Below are 19,100 nucleotides of genomic sequence, written 5' to 3'. Positions count from 1 at the left end.
TCTTTTTTTGACTTGTAAATATGCAGGACAGATGATTTTAAGGGTATATCAATGCCAGCAGAGGAACTTTAGATGGCTGATCAAAAAAAAAGATCTGCAGATGAATCAACAATGAAGTGATTTGTCTGACAAAATGCTCTAAGAAATGTTCAGAGGGCTCCTGAAAAGAATCTGTTGGTGCTGAAGAGGATTCAGCTTTTATCAGTGCATTCCTGCATCAGTCCACAGAGAGTGTGGTCTCTGAGTTCCTGGCCTTTGTTCAGGAAAAACAGAATAGTATCACCCAGACACCAATTCACCAGAGGGTTAGTCTGTTGTGGAACATGCTTTCAAACTACTTGTGGTATCACATTAGAAGTATTTGCCTTGTGTTTTCTGTGTTAAGTAATCAGTTTTTTACTACATTATGCTGCAAGGTCCATGCTGTTATTCATGCACTATCTTTCTGTATGTCTCTCCTCCCCCTGCTGGCAGCCAAACTCCAGGAAAAGCTCACCGACTTCCTCCCCAAGTTACTGGACTGCTCGACGGAGATCAAAAGCTTCCACGACCCTCCCAAGCTGCCCTCCTACTCCACTCTGGAGCTGTGTGAGCGATTCAGCCGCATCATGGCCGCCTTAGGCAGGGTGCCCGTCGAGGGGAGATGAGCTCGGAGGCAGCCAGACGCCTCCTTCTTTTCACAGGCCCGACCCTGGGCAAAAATCCATGGACCTCTCTTAACCCATGCCTTCCTTTATAATCCTGGGGTCACTCGCTTTCTAGCTGTTATTCCTCTGTTTTCTCTTTTGCTGCTATAGGTTTTATCATGATGAATATTATTTCATTTTTATTTCAAGCAAAACACAAAGGGGGAAGAGAGTCCGGACTGTTGAGAGGGAATGAGATAATATGAGAGGATAAGTTGATGGGGGGAAAGGACTGAGACTGCCATGCTGCAGCGGTGGAAAGCACATTCTGCTTCAGCTTTGGTAAAAAAAACAAAGCGTTTGAGGGTTTTTCATAGTTTATTACTGTTGTTGTTGCTGTTTGATTCAAGCTTCTCCATCCACGCTCATAGCCCTTTCTAAAGCACCCGCCTCAGCGTGAAAAGGATCCCCCTGCTGCTCTGCCTCCTGTTTGGTACAGTATTACCACGTTTTGTTTTATTTTTCTAAGGAAGTAAGGAAGAGAGCCTTCAGATCTGTCAGCGGCTCACGGTATCTCAAATGGGTCTCATGTCTCCGTGGACTGCGCCAGAATGAGATGTTTAAGTGCTGTGGTAGACAGCCATGGACTTCCTGTGGCTTGTTAATACATCGAGAGAATAAAATTTTATTTATGGCCCTTTTAGGCCAAATAAAAAAATGTGTTTCCTTATGTTGATTTATTTTACTTAACTTGCACAGTAATAACTGACACTGGCATTACTATTACCATAACACTTCACTGATCAAAGTGAAATGTTTTTCATTTCAGACAATGTGTGGAACAGCAATGAGCAGTCAGCAGTGCGAGTACAGGTTCTGGATAATTATCCATTATCCTGCTGTTATCATTCAGATGGTATTATGAAGTTAATTAAAATCAGACCTTCAGTAACAATACAAACTCCAGCAAACTCAAGCAAACAAGCATAAGGCCAAAATAATAAAAATATATAACAGACTTAATTGTACCAGCTTGAAAATGCTTCTTTTTTCTTCTTTTTATTAATAAATCTTAGGCTAATTTCCTGGAGTGATATTAATTTCCAGGAACATGGATCACAATACAACAACAAGTGATGAAGACAGGAAACACCGAGGAGCCTTTTCAAAACATTGCCACCAGCACCACAAGGATCACAAGAATTTTACTCCTCTAACGCAGAAGAAAATAATTTTGACTTTCGATTTGTATTTTGATCTAATTTGGTATTTTCAGTAAATTACACTTTTGGTTCAGTACACACATCACCTGTTCTATAGCTATTAATTAATTTGTCGTGACACTAGTTGATTTTTTTTTTGAGCTGATTTTTTATTCCATCAATATGATGAAGCCCTTGTTAAAAACTCAGTTGTACTAAAGAACACTGGAAAAATTGGGAAATATTCCTAAACATTGAAGTCCTACCTTCTAAACATGTCACAATAAGGTGAATACAGTTGGAAGTCTTCATCAAAATTAAAAACTGATATCTGAACCATCCACTTAAATTTCAAAACGCTATTGGCAGCGAGAAACTAGAGTAAATGGGAATATTTAGACATGTATAATAACACCAGAGCGACTTCTTGGTTAAATGAAAAGCGTTGGAGGGGCGATGCATGATCACACCCTATGAACCCCCATCAGGCAATGCTAACTTGTATATATTAAATTTGACTATGTATTTTTAGATGACATACTTGTTTAGAATGTAATTACACTTTTAAAAGTTATCATTGCTGTCTTTGACCTATAAGCTTTAGGTCGTGTATAATCCTTTAGGATGCGGAGATAATGGTGTTTTTGAACTATGCGTGATGTTACTTTCTGACTTCTTTGGGACTTCTTCATGACATCACGTATCACATGATGGTGAATACTATTCTGATCAATATAAGCTTTAGATTGTCTATTTATCTGCGGCGATGTCTTGGATTTGTTTATCGGAAGATATTTGTCTTGACCTCGACTCTTCGCCGAACAGCTCCGAAAGTAAATCGCCTGGAGATGCGCTCCCAGGTAATATTCCCACCAATTTTAGTAAAAAACTTCTCCATGTGTTGAGTTATTTTGTACACACAGACAGGAGTGCTTGTGAAGCTATGCCAGTGCACAGGCCAATAAGACGGTTTTGCTCCTGGAAACTATGATGTGAACCACACGATACGTGTACGGTTTGTCTGTTCGGACAGAAGGCAGACAGATCTGAGTTTAGAGGGACGGCTGTTTTAGGATCACAAAATAATAACCCAAACTTTTGCACACACTCTAATAACTTCAGGCTGACAAGCAGCCTTCCAAACACACTGACGGTTTGTAGCATTCACGCCGGGTCTGTCGTTGGCTTGGGAAGAACTTCTGCTGACAATTTGCGATTGCTTGTGCAATCCGTCACGTCTCTCTGTACCACTGGGCTGTCAGTTGGCAGCTTTTCTGCGAAATTCGTGTCTGCTGGCTTTGGCCTCCTTTTTGAATCAGTGAGCCACAATATCACTTCTTGAAACACTTAGACTGTCAACCCTAGTGCTTATTGACATGTCTGATTTGAGTCTGCATATTTTTTTTGAATGTAAAAATGTTCCCATCTGAACAGAGGTGAAAATTCAGATCCTCTACTTAAGTAAATATATAGCAATGTAGAAAATACAAAAAAGTAGTTTATATGACATTATTAACTTATTGTTGATGCATTCACGTAACAGATATTGTTCCTGTTGAACCTGGTGGAGTTGGAGCTAAATACTTTATTTACAGTTGGGTAGTGTAGTTGGTTCGTGGTCGGGCCGGTAGGGTCGGGGCCCCTCCAAGGGCCACGAGATAAATCTGGGGTTGTTGGGGGAAAAAAGCTTTGATACACAAATCTGTTTTCATTTTCAGGACTTTTAGTATTATTTTTTTTTGGAAGCACTGGATAATTTTACCTCTTCAGGCATGTGGATGGTTATTTAAATGAAACCACGTGAAGATCATTATTTGGTGTAACTGTTAACGACTTTTGGACATCTGGAGGAGGAACCTTGTGTTTTTTTAAGAGGTCAGAAGCCAAAAACTTGTGAAAACACTAGTTTAATCATCAACAATATGTCTTATATAAATCATCTTATTACACTTTTCAAATTATTCTACAGTATAACAGGTAAAAACAATATTTCCAACTGAATTGTTGTGGAGAATTTTGACTAATGTAGAAAATTGTACTCAATAATTGTACTCATGTTGAACTTTCTTACTTTCCTCCCCTGGATATTTGCAGCCTAAATCTCAAAGTTTACCACTAACAAAAAACTTCCCAGTAACAGAAACACAGCAGCCTCTTCCTGTCGTCCCGAATTCAAATGTCTTTACCTGAATCCTGCAGCAGAGGGGATCTCATTTGCTCTGCCGACTCACATTTCTTCATTGAAAACAGACAACTGGATTACTGTTTTTTTTCTACAACAGTTATTATACATACAGTGTTAATATTTGGACACATTCAGGTTGTCAGACCTCTTTCAGTCACCATGCGGAAAGCACCCACTGTCTGACTCCGGGCCTCACAATCAACAATCCTTCCTCTGCGTTCAGATAATCCTGAAGGGAAGTGATGTGACTTGGAGATCTGTCGGCGGTATGTTGTCCTTGTTGTACCTTTGTTTTAAAAATACCAAGGCAGGAATATTCATCTGTATTCTCTCTCTCTCTCTCTCTCTCTCTCTCTGTGTGTGTGTGTCAGAGAGAAGTTCTGTAATAAATATCAGACTAAAGACCAGTTAATTGGGGACAGCTTGTCCAATGGGAGACAAAAGCTGTGATTTTTGGGTCAGTGGTTACGGTCAGGGTTAGGGTAAGGCTCCGGGAAATGAATACAAGTTTATGTAATGTCCCCAATATTGACCATAATGGTGTGTGTGCGTGCATGCGTGTGTGTGTGTGTGTGTGTGTGTGTGTGTGTGTGTGTGTGTGTGTGTGTGTAAAAAGAAAAAAAAAATCACCTTTGAGTTGGCCTTTTTTATAGACCCATCAAAGCACACTTTGTTGGGTCACAAATATTTATGGGACATTCACTATAATTATTGGCAGCAGGATCCCCTAATTTTGCTCATTATTTCCATTGACTTGAAGTGGGGCGTGAGGCCAAGTTCTGTGATGATTATAGAGGAGAACCAGTGGCAGTTTCTACAGTCCATGATACTGATGGACAGGCTTAATTGGTGGTTTGTACTGGTTTTCCAACTGCATCCAAATTCAAACACCACAGACCCACTTCATGACCTGCATTTGTGGGGGGGTGGGGTGGGTAAAACAATAAAACCACTCTTGCCACGTCCCTCTCATTATGTATTCAATGAGTACAGTAATTATCGGACAAAGTAGTCAAACGCTGGTAAATGTAAAGCGCCGTCTATGCACACAGTCCGTATTTTCTCATTCAGGCAGACGTGTCACATTTTCCAGCAGATCCAGAAGAGAGCTGCAGTGACAATGTCCTGCCAGGACATACGTTTAGGTGTATACGGTCTTTTCAAAACCAGGATTTGTGTCTTATTCACAATGTATGCACATGTATGTGCCAGGGTAGCCTGTATTTACCTCCACCAAGGAGGTTATAACTTCGCCTCTGTCCGTTTGTTGGTGGGGTTAGTAGTTTACTGCTTTACTTCTTCTTTTTTTTAAGATACTGCTAATTCTTTTTGACATTGTCACCAGTTTCCCAGGGAATAATGCATGAATCTTCATGGAAAGAAACAAGCATATTTAGGGGACTGATATCTGTTTGGTATCAGGATTAAGTGCTCCGGGAAAGCTGCTGAGCCGTCTGTTTCATGTTGCATTAGAGGCCATATTGCTTTTATATAACAAGGCTTGGCAGGAAGGAAAATTTCTACAAGGTTGGAAACGAGCAGTTATTCTGTCGTACCCATCAGGAAACCAGGAAAAGATCCCACCGAATCTCTAACTGTGGACCAATTGAACTGACTTCCCACATGAGTAAAATCATATAACATATGATTACATAAAGACTGACTTCTTATTTGGAAGTAAGGAATCGGTGGGTAGAGAAAAGGAAGGGGACAATGGATCCGATGCTTGGCCACAGATCAAAGGTGAGGGAGGGAAAAAAAAATCCACAATATGATGATTTGAGAAACGTGTTTATTCCTATCTCGGTACACATGATTACGACAACGTCCAGGTTTGTGATCCGTGTCTTGGTTTTTCACCATCTGAGCGTCTATAGATAGATCACAAACCTGGATCAGGAGTTTACAAGCACAAAACATTACTAGGACACACTCCGAAAACACTCTCTCGCTCTCTGCTGCTGCTGTTCCCTGTAAATCTGCTGTGATTATATGATGTTTTTATCTATTTGTTGATTTGGCTGTGATGTGAAGACTGTTGTTTGTTTGTTTGTTTTTAAAAATGTTTTTATTCACTTTGTTTGAAAAATTGATCAAATAAAGTTTCTCTCTCTCTCTCTCTCTGTGTGTGTGTGTGTGTGTGTGTGTGTGTGTGTGTGTGTCAAACCCCTGCCTGTCACTAAAAAAGGAATGACCCTCATCTCAACGTACGGAGCGAAACATGCAGCAAATTGTTTTCTTGGTGATGTTGAATGAGGTTTGGTCCATTTCTATCCTTGTTTGTGTTTTTGTCTCATGCAGTTCCTCACAGTTTGTCCTGTGGAGCTGCTGGTTCACCAGCAAGTCAGCAGGAACTTGCCTGAGTAACTCACTGGCACCGACAATTGCCATTTCATTCCGAGAGTTCAACAGTGGAATGTCGTCACGCCACACATACCCGCGTCGGGGTAAACTGCGAATGAATATGCTGGTTTATATTCATGTGCATTTTTTCCTATATTTTTTACATTGAGCAAAGGCTTGAGTGCTGCTCTCTGCTCTTCCTCCAGTTCTAGTGTAACTTGTGCTCTAGTAGCATCTGCACCAACCCCTTTAGGAGCTGCCACCGTTGTTAACTTTTAGTCGCTTCTTGCTGTCGGCAGCGCTAAGACACATCCTCCCTCACAGGAACCAGAGCACCTGAGCCCCTGAATCTAGTTATGCTGTAACAAAACACGGAGTCAGGGTTTGGTTTTTTTCAATAGCCCACATATTGCCCACATCTGTAAGACCTCTCTGTGTAAGTAGTCATAGTAGTCAGGTCATAGTAAATCAACTATATATTAGTCAAATGGGTTGAATCAGGCATTTCTCGTAACTATGATCTGGGGGTGTTGCTGTTCAATGATTTATTTTTCAGGAAGAAATATACGCTTTGTAAAACCTCTGAGTGAGTCCGATCCAGGACACCAACGCACTGTGAAGCCGTGAGACTTGTGCTGTGCAGAGATCCTTTCCAACAGCAGCAAACCACTTGAGTGACTTGTTTTAATTTGACCTATCCAGCAATGATTACTGTACTCAGTGTTTGATGTCTTCTGTAATCAGCCGAGGACGGATAATAACCCAGAGATTGCACACCCAGGGGGCACATTAGAAGTCAGCAGTGTGGGAACGTGTTGCCAACCTTATTCAGCCCATCCACCGCCTGCACTGCTCCATTGTAAACTCTGTCACACAGCACTCGAGTGAGTTTGTGACACTCGACGGTTGTATCGTATGTTCCATCCAGCTGCTGCTCAGTGTGGTTACATCAGCCCAAGTATTAGGTGGGAGAAGGTGAACACTTTTGTTGTGTTGGACGTTGGAGTGGATGCACGTGGCGGTTTCCTGGTCACAGTGCCAGTGTAGAACAGGTGCAGACCTGGTGTGGATCACACTCACTCTATTTTGCTGTCACAGTCACAGCTATAGCTAAAGTCATCGCCATAGGTGTGGGTAGGTGCTTCAGAGCCCTGCAAGTTAGAAGATATATTTGGCAAACCTTCTTTTTTTTTTCTTTTTTTTCACAGATACATGTTTTCTCTTTGATTGAAGAGTCTCCAGATTGTGGGATGTGTTCACAAAGGAGGTGAGTGTTGTAAATACGACCTTGGATTCAACTGATAATCCCCTGTTTCATTATCAGTGTCCACTTGGCTTTGAGGTTATATTCAAACAGCAAACCCATCACGACGTCACCCTTTAGTTTTGCGGCTGCTATGTTTAAGCCTCGAGTTTAGGCGTCGGTGCCGTCTTGGTTTTTGAAAGCGGACGTAGAATTGGCGGTGGGTCTGACTGAGAGCTCGTCCGCCGCGCGGCCACACCTGCGACTATGCACCGATTGGATGGCACCAGCTGTCAATCACGCTGTATCCACGCTCCCATTGTCTCTTTTACTCTGAATGAGGCCACAGTCTACAAAATGAACATCATGCTTCGTTGAAGAAGACTTGAAACTAGAGATTAGTCTAGAGCATTGACTTCCCTTTCCATGTCCACTTTTATGTACAGTCAATGAGTGTGTTGTTAAAAGTCCACAGGTCTAAATGAATTAACTGGAGCTATTTCCCCCCCCCCCCCCCCGGCTGTGCTACTGTCGTGAGCTGTGCAGTGACAGTCAGTGAAGCATCTGGAGCCAATGGATGGCAGACGAAACCGAACACGGTTTGAACTTTGCAGTTGCAGCAAATGTTTTTCCTGCGCTCCCCAATTACATGATTCAGTGTTCAATCGATTCAGCATTTTGTGTTTGAAGAATTCAAACATTACAAATGAAAGCCTCACAGCACAGGGCGCTCCAAGTTCATGTCGCCGGCCGCTGCATGAATAGAGAGCAGTGGAGGGCATTCTTCACACGGTCATTCTGAAGACATATTAACGTCTTTGTTCGTGTCGGTCGTTAATCCCCCTTGAACTGAATATCAATTAGCAAGCACCGCTTTATAATCGGGTATGAGACTAGCCGATGGTAAGAAAGGGATTTCAAATTGCTGGCCGTTCGCTTGACACCTAATGGGGCTTTCGGGGAGTCCTCCCTTGTTAGGCTGTGTTTTATGGTCAGATAAAAGTTGTGCAGGAAGAAGAATGCCATCTGGGCTCTGTGCCATGGGCTGGTGTTTCACAGCAGCTACTGCCACACACCGGGATATGATGAGAAACTTGGTGGGAGAGGGGCACTGGGGGGGGGGGGGGCTCGCAAGGTGCCACCTCCATGGAGATGCTGCTGGGTCAAACAAGACTTCCATCAGCGGACGGACAGAAGGTGAAGTGGCTGCCTCATTAGTGGCGGCCCGACAGCAGCCACCAAACTGTCTGCGTCCTCGCTACGTCAGTGAGGGCAACGCTCATCAACACCTTTTGGTAACGAGTGATGTTAAGTGCCTGTTCTCATGTGATTGGATGTGTTGCTGCTGTTGGCTCTGTTGGCCGGGGAATAAGCATCCCACCGCATGCAGCAGGCAGCAGGCAGCAGTCTGTGTGCTTCTTCCCATCAAATCTTTTATGATTGAGTTAATGCCAAATGCATAACTGGCTATCGGTTCCATCCTTTTTTTTTTTTGTTTCTTTGGTGAAACACATGTTCTTGCCTTGATGACTTTTATGTTGTCCGGCGGCTCAGTCATCAGCAGCGCCCTCTTTTGAGGATGGGGAGAAAAGGGCAGTGAGGTCACCTCATACTCGACCATCCCTCTTGTTCTCTCTCTGCTCTCTCTCTCATCATAGACCAAGGGCCTCTCAGAGCGTTGGCTGAAGAAGTATGAAGTGCCACCAGACTCCCCTCCAGTCGCACAATGTGGCACCGTGTTCATGATACATGCAACCAGGACACGTGGAAAGGACCCAACGCTTGTTTGTCCTGCAACGGGATGAAGAATAGCCGACGGAGGATGAAGCGCTGACGACGTCAAGAGATGTTCCCAGGTGATCAGAGTGGGACAGTGGTAGATGGCGAACCACGCCCTGCTGTGGCTCGGGACTTGTCATGCAGTACTTGGGAGGCGTACATCTTTTGATGATTTCATTGCATCTACTGCATACACTGACACTGTACAATACCAACAAGCGTGAATCAGACAAATAGACAGCTTGGATGCTGACACAGCACCGAACACTTTGTCCAGCAGCCACAAGAGGTCTTAATAAGAATAGCTCTGCAAATGAGGTGTTTGATGAGAGTGGCACTTGTGATATACTGCTGATACCAGGAGGGAGGCACGGAGGTTGGCTGGCGATTCAATCTCTATAAAAGCATTTAGTAAAACGTATACTTTATGTTTCATAAAGATTATTATGAGGGATTTTGGGGGGGAAAGTATCTATAAAAGAACTTTGAATAGCGGCAGCGTTTGCATATTTTCTTAATGATAGTATTTTTTTTTTTTGCTTTTACAATGTGGTTTTATATTTGCTGTAAAATGCATTCCTGCCTCTGGTTAATCCTTTGTAATAAGTTCTTGATTACGGTATGGATGAGGTAACTCTTAAGTGCTACAGAAAGACTTTTCCTTCAGAAGCAGCTAATAGGAAATGAAGCCATGACCACGGGGTGAAGCAAACGAAGTGAGAGCAGTAGGCCCTCCAATGAAAAGCCCTCCCAGACATTCAGCATTCAGTTTCCAATTCAGGCAAAGTCACAATCAGCAAAAAAAAAGAGAGTGTCTTGGCTTCCAGTCAATGAAGACGAGGGCTGATGCGCTTAATATATGAAGAAACATTCACTGAATCCCAGGGCCATAAATCATTACCTCAAGCCCTTTCAGTCCACACTTTTCTTCTTTAATTTGCCCTCCCTCCCCCATCCCGTGGCTCAGATCACTCAGGAACTCACTGAGAGCATTGTTCTTCCTGCCAGCTCACTTGGCATATCTGGCTTTATTTAGAGCCCTCCGGCTGCTTGGCAGGACAGCGGAATAAGCGGTGTTAAAGGTATTTATGAGGTTGTCCTCAAAGAACCTTTCATTATATCAACAGTTTGACTAATGCATGTGACAGTAAACTTGATGTTGGCAGCAGCAATGAAGAAGTTGTCTCTGTGACTGATGTCAGTCGTGATAGCTGCCAGGCCGACATGTATTAATTACAATAGTTTTTAAACAAACTCTGTTCCATGAGAGACAATGTTTGCTAACTAAATAATTGGCTAAGCTCTTAACGCTGACAAGCAATAAGTTTTACCCAAATAAAAAGACATATTCTTTAGCTGGTTACAATGTATCAGCAGCAAGTATATTGTTTCATCAAGTCTAAAATGAGTGAGCTGGGACACATACTATCGTCATGGATTATCCCTGGTTTGAATCCTATTGGTGGTCTTTACTGCACACTGTTCTATAATGTGTACAATAAAAAAAATTAAAAATAGTAACAAAAAATCAAAATCAAACGCATTGCAACATCTCAATATTTAATCAAGGTTAAAACAGGGTGCCCTGGCATTGAACTCTGCGGAAGTTAGTTAGTTAGTTAGTTAGTTAGTAAGTTATAAACAGACATGGCTTTAACCTTGAAAGCGTACTTTGAAATACCCGCAGCCTAATATTTGATGAATAATAACTGAGACAATTGTTATTGCCGCTATGTTAAAGACCCTTGGGAAAATGGAGCCTTTCCCAAAAACAAACAAACAAACAAACAAAGAATAAATTCACACTTCTCACTCAAAATCTCCCACAATCCATTGCTTTTACCTGCAGTTACAACCAGTGACACCTGGCTGGACCTCTTCACCTATAGGCTCTCTCTTAAAACCATTACTAATGCTATTACTTGGAGCATGAAGAAGCTGCTAACCCCGCATCTTCTTGCAGACTGCTCCTAAAGACAGGTCCGTGGCTGGTTAATATATGTATGTTTTTACAACTAGTGTAAGTATAATTGATGTGTACGATAATTCAGTTTTCTAGAAACCCGGGGTGCAGCGATTCATTCAGTCACCTTGCATTTCTCTGCCATCCACTGTCTTATGTCGGGCCTCTAGTTGGATTTCAAAATGACACCCAACTTTCTTTAGCTAGATTAGCCTGAAGAAACCGAGTCAAAAAATGTCTTCATTTGTTTGTTTTCCTCGTAGTTTCCCCATGTTTTATTATCCAGCGCTGTTATCATTGGGTTGTCCAAACACTCGGCTGCTTGTTTGAACTGGAAGTCGTTGTGGGTTGTTGCTAAAATAATCTCCCTTGTGGCTTGAAGCATTAACAGAACAATGAACACACTAAACATAATGCATGCCATAAGTGGTTTCTCGGGGTGTGTGTGTGTGTGTGTGTGTGTGTGTGTGTGTGTGTGCGCGTGTGTGCGTGTGCGCGCTGTGCCTCAGGTGTTCTCTGTCATATTGAATGTCGTTTTTACACTTTTTGGAGAAAGAGTAATGAGAGGTCACGTCCATCCCCTGTTTACTGGCACCGACCTCCACTTCTTAAATCCGAGGGATTAAACTAACCTTAATTGCTGGGAATTCCTGCTGAGTCCGCCTGTGGCCATTTTTGTTTCCTTCACTCAAATGAATGATGCTCAGAAGCTCTGTATTAACATTACTGACATTGTACATTAGTAAGATACAAATAATGAAGTCGTGCCATGTCAATAAGTATGATAAGCATTGACCCAGCTACAAACCACAAGCATTGTATTAATTTCTCTTCCTTGTCTTATTTCTCTCTCTGTATCCTCTACGTCTGTAGATAAGGCAAGAGAGGGAGTAGTACTGGTGAGCGCAATGTAGCCCTGCTATATCATTTTCAATAATTCATTGATCACATTAGCAAGCATGTTTCTATAGCTTGACTTAAGCTATGGAATGACGCAACCTCAGGATATTGCTTATACTGAGATATCCCATATAGAGTATGTGAATCTTTGTGTGAAAGAGAGGTGGAGAGGTTAGCGTCCAGTCTCCGGGGGACTGTGCGCTCTGTGGTACTCAGCCTTTCTCAGTGTTTGCTCACACCTCTGAGTGTTTAGCCTGCTGTGCATGTAATATTAAAACATGAAGCAGCGCTGTCAAAGGTTTTCAATGTATAATCTGCTGGGAAAATCGAAAAAGTGCTGGTGTCACATGTTCCCCAAGCAAATAAACAGATGCTGTGATGCCTTGAAAATAATGATTAAATCAAATGTATCCTCTAATGTGCTGGATCCCAATAAGGTTGCACGTGAAACAGTGAGATATCAAGCATGAAATCAGCATACTGTATCTTATATTACTTGCAAGTGCCATGTATGTGCCTCATGCCTATGATGACATACTGTATGTCCCAAACTTACCTTCTTCTCAAAACTAAATTCTTGGTAGCATGTATTTATGACTGAAGCTGCCGATTGCTGATGTTTCATAGCTGATGTTTAGATTCCCTGCTTCTTCACTGAAATACTAATTGTCCAACACACCGTGCACCCACAGAAAAGTAACTGAATAGGTATGTCTGTTTATTACCTGTGGAGGGCAGCATCAGGCTTGGGATGCATCTAGGCTGCCTGTAGCATTAAAAGAAGAATAAGAATAGGAAGGAGAACAACAACACACCAGCCTGTTTGTATAGGCATTGCACATCTACTGAAGCTCAGCCCTCATCCACAAGGCCTTTTAAAGTCACATTCACCAGTTTTGAAGTTACAGAGCTGGGGCCGATTTATTTTAATTTTAAACTGACTCAGAGCAGACAGACATTCAACATCTGTCAATGTATAAATGTATTTTTCCAAATGAAATTCGGGAGGAGTGGCAGAAAGGTAAACCCATTTTTTAAGGAGCACCACAGAGTAAGAAACAGCATGCACATGAGGAAACAAACTTATAGTGGTTACTAAATTAATATTTCCCATTAATGCTTTCTAATGTATGAAGAGACTTGATCATAGTCACATTAAAGTATTATGTAGTAAATATCTCATCATTGGCATCAAGTTTGAATTATGACTGATGCTATGTATTGTAGAGACTGTAACAAAGACTTATTTGATGCTGATGAGAAGTACTTGTTACAGTTATTTTTTTATCATACATTATCAGTATGTCGAAATTATTTTCAAGCCTTTTCAATGTCTAACATGTTAACACCGGGCTATTAAGTTTATCCCAGTAGCCACTGGACAAATAATTATCATTTTTAAATTAGAAACTATTTTACAATTCAAAGCAAAAATAAAAACAGGTGAGAATTATAAAAAATTGATTGTCTGAAATTCCCTTTAACATCCTTCATTTCCATGGAGTAGAAGGCAGAGGTATGATTTATAAACCGACATAAACAAGTTGTTGAGGCCAATACTGTCATTGAATTTTAAATCAATAGTGTCACATAAATATGAAAGATAAACAACTATCTTGATAGAGATCTAGATTAAGAATTGGGATGAAGATGCAAATTCAGAAAACTTACAGTTGAAAAATCAACTTCCTCCCAAACTTGGTTGGTAACACCATTTTGTAATCTGCTGACTAATAACAAATGGATATATCTCCTGTAAGTTTACATTTTAGCCAATTTGTTCCCATGACCATTTATTTCCCAAAACACTTTTAAGAAGATCAGAGACACCTGTAGCTTACTGCCAGCTTTCCCAGGTGCTGGTTCAGTGAAATGAAGAACCAGAAGTCATGCCCATAATTCACAAAAGGCTAATGGGGCTAGGAAAAAGAGCTTAAGCTCTAAGGAACAACTACATGGAATTTTGCCATCATTAATGCTATTAATCACACGTGCTTTCCGGCTACATCTAAATATTTCAGATGAAAAAAAGCAGACCTGTAGCTGACAGAAGCTGTTTCCTAGCAAACAATTACAGTAAAATAGAACTGATATTGTATATTAATATGGTAAAGTGTAACTGCCGTTGTTGTCATTGGCCTGAGCATTGTTACTTGGAATAGAGGGTTTTCACACATTGTTCACACATTGCAAGCCAAGTTAGAAATGTTTACCTGTAAGTTTTAAATGACTTGATTAATAAACCAGACTGGGAGCTATAGGTTAAATTAACAATTATCGATAATGAGTTTTTCCATTACATTACCCTTAAGATACATTTTAAAAGAGAATCAAGCATACCATTTGTTTACCCCAAAGTTTTCCGACACTGTTTTTAGTTTAAATAGTGAATTGAACACTGCTAAAGTCCCATGTAAAGGAGACATATTATGATTTTTATTTTCTTTTATTGTTTTGTTTGTGTATGTCAAAGGTCTGCAAAGTTAATAAGATGAAAGTCCGCAGTAAAGGGAGCTCCTCTCCCCAATAGAAAAAATGGCTCCGGAGCCTCGTGAAACGGCTCGTCGGTAGCCCGTCGACACTCCCTAAAGATGGTGACATCCCCATTTTAAGGAAGTGCATAAGGCACGCCGAGCTGCTAGCCTCCCAAAGCCAGGTACAGTGAGAGTGGAGGCCGACACTTCCTATATGCGCTGGATGTGGTTGACCAATCACAACAGAGTGGGCAGGCTGGCCAATCAGAGCAGACTGGGCATTTTGGGAGGGGGCCTTAAATAAAAAAGTGTTTCAGAATGTGAACCTGAATATGCTTTAGAAATGATCATAATGTTTGGCAATATTAAGCAAATGCAAACCAAGCAACTACAGACCAGTATCCACTCTAGCTGCTCCGTCAAAGAAAAACATTTATTCCATTTTGAAACATGCTTACTGTATGTAACCGCTTATTAGAAGAGAAGTTTTGTTGTATTGTCAAGCTGGATTCCCAGAAAGCATTCAGTACAGTAGATCAAAGCATTTTATACATGGAATTAAGAGCCATGGGTTTCAGAGGGCTGACCCTGAATTGGGTTCTTTGGCTGAAGTACATGGGACCCTTTCAGAGTCCAAAATCATGGGATGTGAATGTTATCAGGTTAAAATCAAATATTGATACAATCTGGATACAAAGTGAATTTCAATGCCAGATATAGATGAAGTTAAAAAATGTGGTTTCTTGCCAGAAAAGTTACCTCTCTGGACAGCTTCACACATTAGCTGGAACTCAAGTCCTTTTTGACCTCCTGATACATTAGGTGAAAACACTTTAGAAGCAAATGACAAAAGGCACAAAATAAATCAATGTGTTATATTAATTGAAGGTCCATTCTCAAACACATTGATGAAGCTTAACTGTTTACTGAATTTGGTACCAAAATGAATGCACTATTTCTCTCTGCTAAGATACAATCATATTTGATAAGACTCAATATAATAGCCTATTTGGCTAAAATCCATTTCTCTACAGTGCAGTACAGTAGTATAATCTGCCCACAAATCATCAAATCTAGTGTTTCACAGAACACGTTTAACATGGCCTTAAAGAAATGGTTCCAAAATCAAAAGGAGTGTGAGAATGTTGTAGCTACCTCACGCCTATGCTATTTATTTGCTATTTAAATCATGATTGTGTTATCTTTTCGCACTTTATTGTAGTTGTTTTGTTATTTATCTTGTGCTGTGTTATTATTTTATTATTATTAATATTATTATTATTTATTTTAATACATACAGTGCAGCGTTGTAAGTGTTTGTAATCATCCGATAAATCAATTCATATTCAATTAGCATTGCAACAAGCAAATATATTTCCAAGTAAAGTTTCCATCTGTAACAAACACGGTGCATTCTAAAGCCTTTAAATGCAAAAGAATGGAGAGCTTTGTTCTTGTGTAATATAGGTATGAGAGTCTGACCATTCATTCAGTGTCCATGGTTCACGGCTGTCACTTTGGTTTCTAGTTGAATAGAAGTGACTGTCAGCAGAACAATACTGGAAAAACACACAGCGCTTTTATTTGGAACAAAATAATCTAGATGAAGCAGCTAAAGTCAGGACAGAAAGAGGCCCAAGATGGAACCATGAGAAATTCCACCCTTCACTTGTGACAAGTGTGGTTTCCCAAATTAATTTACAAAAGTTGGTCAGGCAGAAAAAACAAATCTGTCATGTGAACCAAAATATCCCACTTAATCCTTATTGGTCAAGAATGTTTTAACCACAGTTACATATCAATGATTTGATCTAAATGGAAGGTCTAAATAAAAAATCATTTATTTCTATGACAAAAAACAGTGTCATAACAGTGTAAACACTTATGACCTATTAGAAATCTTATATCAAATATATGGAACAGTAGTGTTATAAGCACTAGTGTCCAATTGGTCAGGGTACGTCCTTTTATGTGGGGTCTATCACCTCATTATATGATATAAGCCCAGCTGGGTCCAGGAAGCGGTTGCATAATGTATATTATTCCTTTAACAGGATGTTCCTGTCTGACCTGCCCTGCTGGCTGCAGACTGACTGAGGCAGATATATGATTGTAACTGGTAAGTAAACCTGTCTATTGGTTTACTTTTTGCCGTCATGTCATCGAGTTGTTGAATTGTATGTGACACTGTGTTTCTGTTTTCTTGATAATTTATTTATTTTTTCGTTAAAAGATGCTTGCGCAGAAAAGTATCTCATTCCTCTTAAAACACACAAATGCTGTAAACACGGGCATGATTTCAAACTTAAAAACAGAATGTGTTAGTTCAATATATCAACCTTAGAAAATGAAATGATAATATAATGTCATATGCAAAATCAGTTGAATCTATATGTCATAGAAAAAACTGCTCAAATGCCAGAATATACATTTAAAGTGAAAGGTATGTACGGACGGGGGAATGTGTGTGTGTGTGTGTGTGTGTGTGTCAGAGAGAGAGAGAGTGAGAGACAAACAGAAAGAGAGAGCAGGAGGGACCCGTATAAGCCGAGACACTTGAATGAATTTGAAGAATAGGTTTTTCACATGGAGAGCAGTTACAATACCGGGCCCTGACCGGCAGACAGTACCAGCTTCTCTCAGTCGAATGACGCACACCTGCCTGATTGGAGGGATTTAAACTCTTGTTTCAAGAAAGCGTCCAAACAAAACCAAGTCCAGCTGCATTGACTCAACTGCAGCTCGTTTGAAATCTGAGAAGGACATGTTTGAGAGCTCGACACAAATCATTTCTGTGAGATTTGAGTGTGTTTAACAATAATGTCCACAAGCTGAGTCTCCAGTATTGAGGGCACTTTTCCACAGGACAACATCAAAAAAGTTCTGTCAAACAACTGACATGGCAAACCACCACAAATGAATAACATGAAACCGCAAACAAACAGTAGAGAAATTGAAATTAAAAGTGAAAAATAGGGGTGATTTCACTTGATTTTCTTTCCTCAACCTGACCAGTTTTATACAACTGCTCTAACGGAGTGAGGGCAGCCAGTGTGCGCGTGTGTCAGCAGTCAGGGTTAGATTGATTGTGACTCACTACAGGGTGTAAATGTCCGACAGTATTAACTCTGTCAAGTGGCAGTCCGGGTACGGTTATGTGATCTCATGAGCCAAAGCTGGCCCCAATGAATTTTAGTATACATAGACACAACTAAAGCTCCCCGCCTCTCCTCCACACACACACACACACACACACACACACACACACACAGCGTCTGACCCCGGGGGTCAAGGTGCAGTGACTATGAAGGTTGTCTAACTGGGCCTCTTGAAACTCTTGCCTTGCATTCCAGGGCCCGAAGGAGGGGGTCGTTGCAGCTCGGCTTATTACCAGAGAGAGAGAGAAAGAGTGATAGAGAGTGGGAGAAACAGAAAGAGAGAGGGAGAATTTGGGGGGTTGGAGCGGGGGTAGAAAAGAAGCTGGAAGGTATTATGCACAGTTCCCTTGCCTTCCTAGAAGCTCTCACTTTCAGCCGGCAGAGTTCTTCGCCAAAGCAAAGGAAACGCTGAAAACTTGAGGGAACCTGCTTTTCTCTGGGTGCCTCGGCCCTCTAACTAGCCTGCTTGTTTTCTTTCTTTACTGGTCCCCCCCCCACCCCCCCACCCCACCCCACCCCGCCCTCTCCTGTTCCTCTCCCTCTCTTTCTCTGGGCAGTGTGTAAGAGGATCACTTTGTTTCCGTTGCCTCTTTCTGCGGTGCTGCAGACACACATTGAGGGGAGGATTGGATTTGAGGAGATACTGACGGGGTTGCACAGCTGCAACAGTCCCCTCCGTCCCCACACCCTCTCTCTCTCTCTCTCTCTCTCTCTCTCTCTCTCTCTCTCTCTGTCTCTCTCTCTCTCTCTTTCCGCCTGTGTGTGTGACTCTCGCTCTGTCGCACTCGCTGCCGATAGAAGGGGTGGGGGTGCCATATGGGTGCTTAGAAAAATGGAAGTGGATCTGAGAAAGACGAGAGAGGAATCTGTTCATTGTTGAGCTCGGATGTCGGGATCTATGTGGTGAGTGCTTCTCTCTTTCTATCTGTGCACTTTTGGGAAGTTCTGTGCTCTCAAAGAATCCCCACATACCTGCTTTTTCAGCAGTGTGTTTGACGTCGCTTTGATTTTGATATTCATATTTTGTCACCTATTTGGAGTTTTTACACATGGAGTTGCAGTTCTGTCTTTTCTTCCACTTGTACTTGTAGGGCTCACGTGTGTTGTTCGTCGTTTCATTTAATCAGCTTGCTGTAGTGATAAGACAGGTACTTTCTTTTGAATTTGTACGTTTTGAGGGTCAAGGTAGAGCGAGAGGGGAGGTAGAGTGGAGGCCGACTGGGGGAA

The 19,100-nt window shown here is 41.4% G+C and overlaps 1 protein-coding gene and 1 long non-coding RNA gene across 6 annotated transcripts in view; both read left to right on the top strand.

Annotated features, from left to right (window-relative positions):
- usp25 (ubiquitin specific peptidase 25) overlaps window positions 1-6,130 on the top strand; it is a 47,429-nt gene extending 41,299 nt beyond the window's left edge. For all 4 annotated transcript variants that reach the window (XM_035625054.2, XM_035625053.2, XM_035625055.2 and 1 more), the window contains one exon: window positions 475-6,130. In XM_035625054.2, coding sequence (XP_035480947.2) covers window positions 475-647 — 173 coding nt within the window. In that variant the 3' untranslated portion in view covers window positions 648-6,130. The remainder of the gene's footprint in view (window positions 1-474) is intronic.
- A 12,310-nt stretch (window positions 6,131-18,440) lies between these two features.
- The window catches only part of LOC118301393, a 42,731-nt gene continuing 42,071 nt past the window's right edge, over window positions 18,441-19,100 (top strand). For both annotated transcript variants that reach the window (XR_004790305.2, XR_004790304.2), the window contains exon 1: window positions 18,441-18,776. This is a non-coding gene — a long non-coding RNA (uncharacterized LOC118301393). The remainder of the gene's footprint in view (window positions 18,777-19,100) is intronic.

The sequence above is a fragment of the Scophthalmus maximus genome, chromosome 2, assembly GCF_022379125.1.
Source record: "Scophthalmus maximus strain ysfricsl-2021 chromosome 2, ASM2237912v1, whole genome shotgun sequence".
Taxonomy (NCBI): domain Eukaryota; kingdom Metazoa; phylum Chordata; class Actinopteri; order Pleuronectiformes; family Scophthalmidae; genus Scophthalmus; species Scophthalmus maximus.
This window is presented reverse-complemented; position numbering and strand designations above follow the sequence as displayed.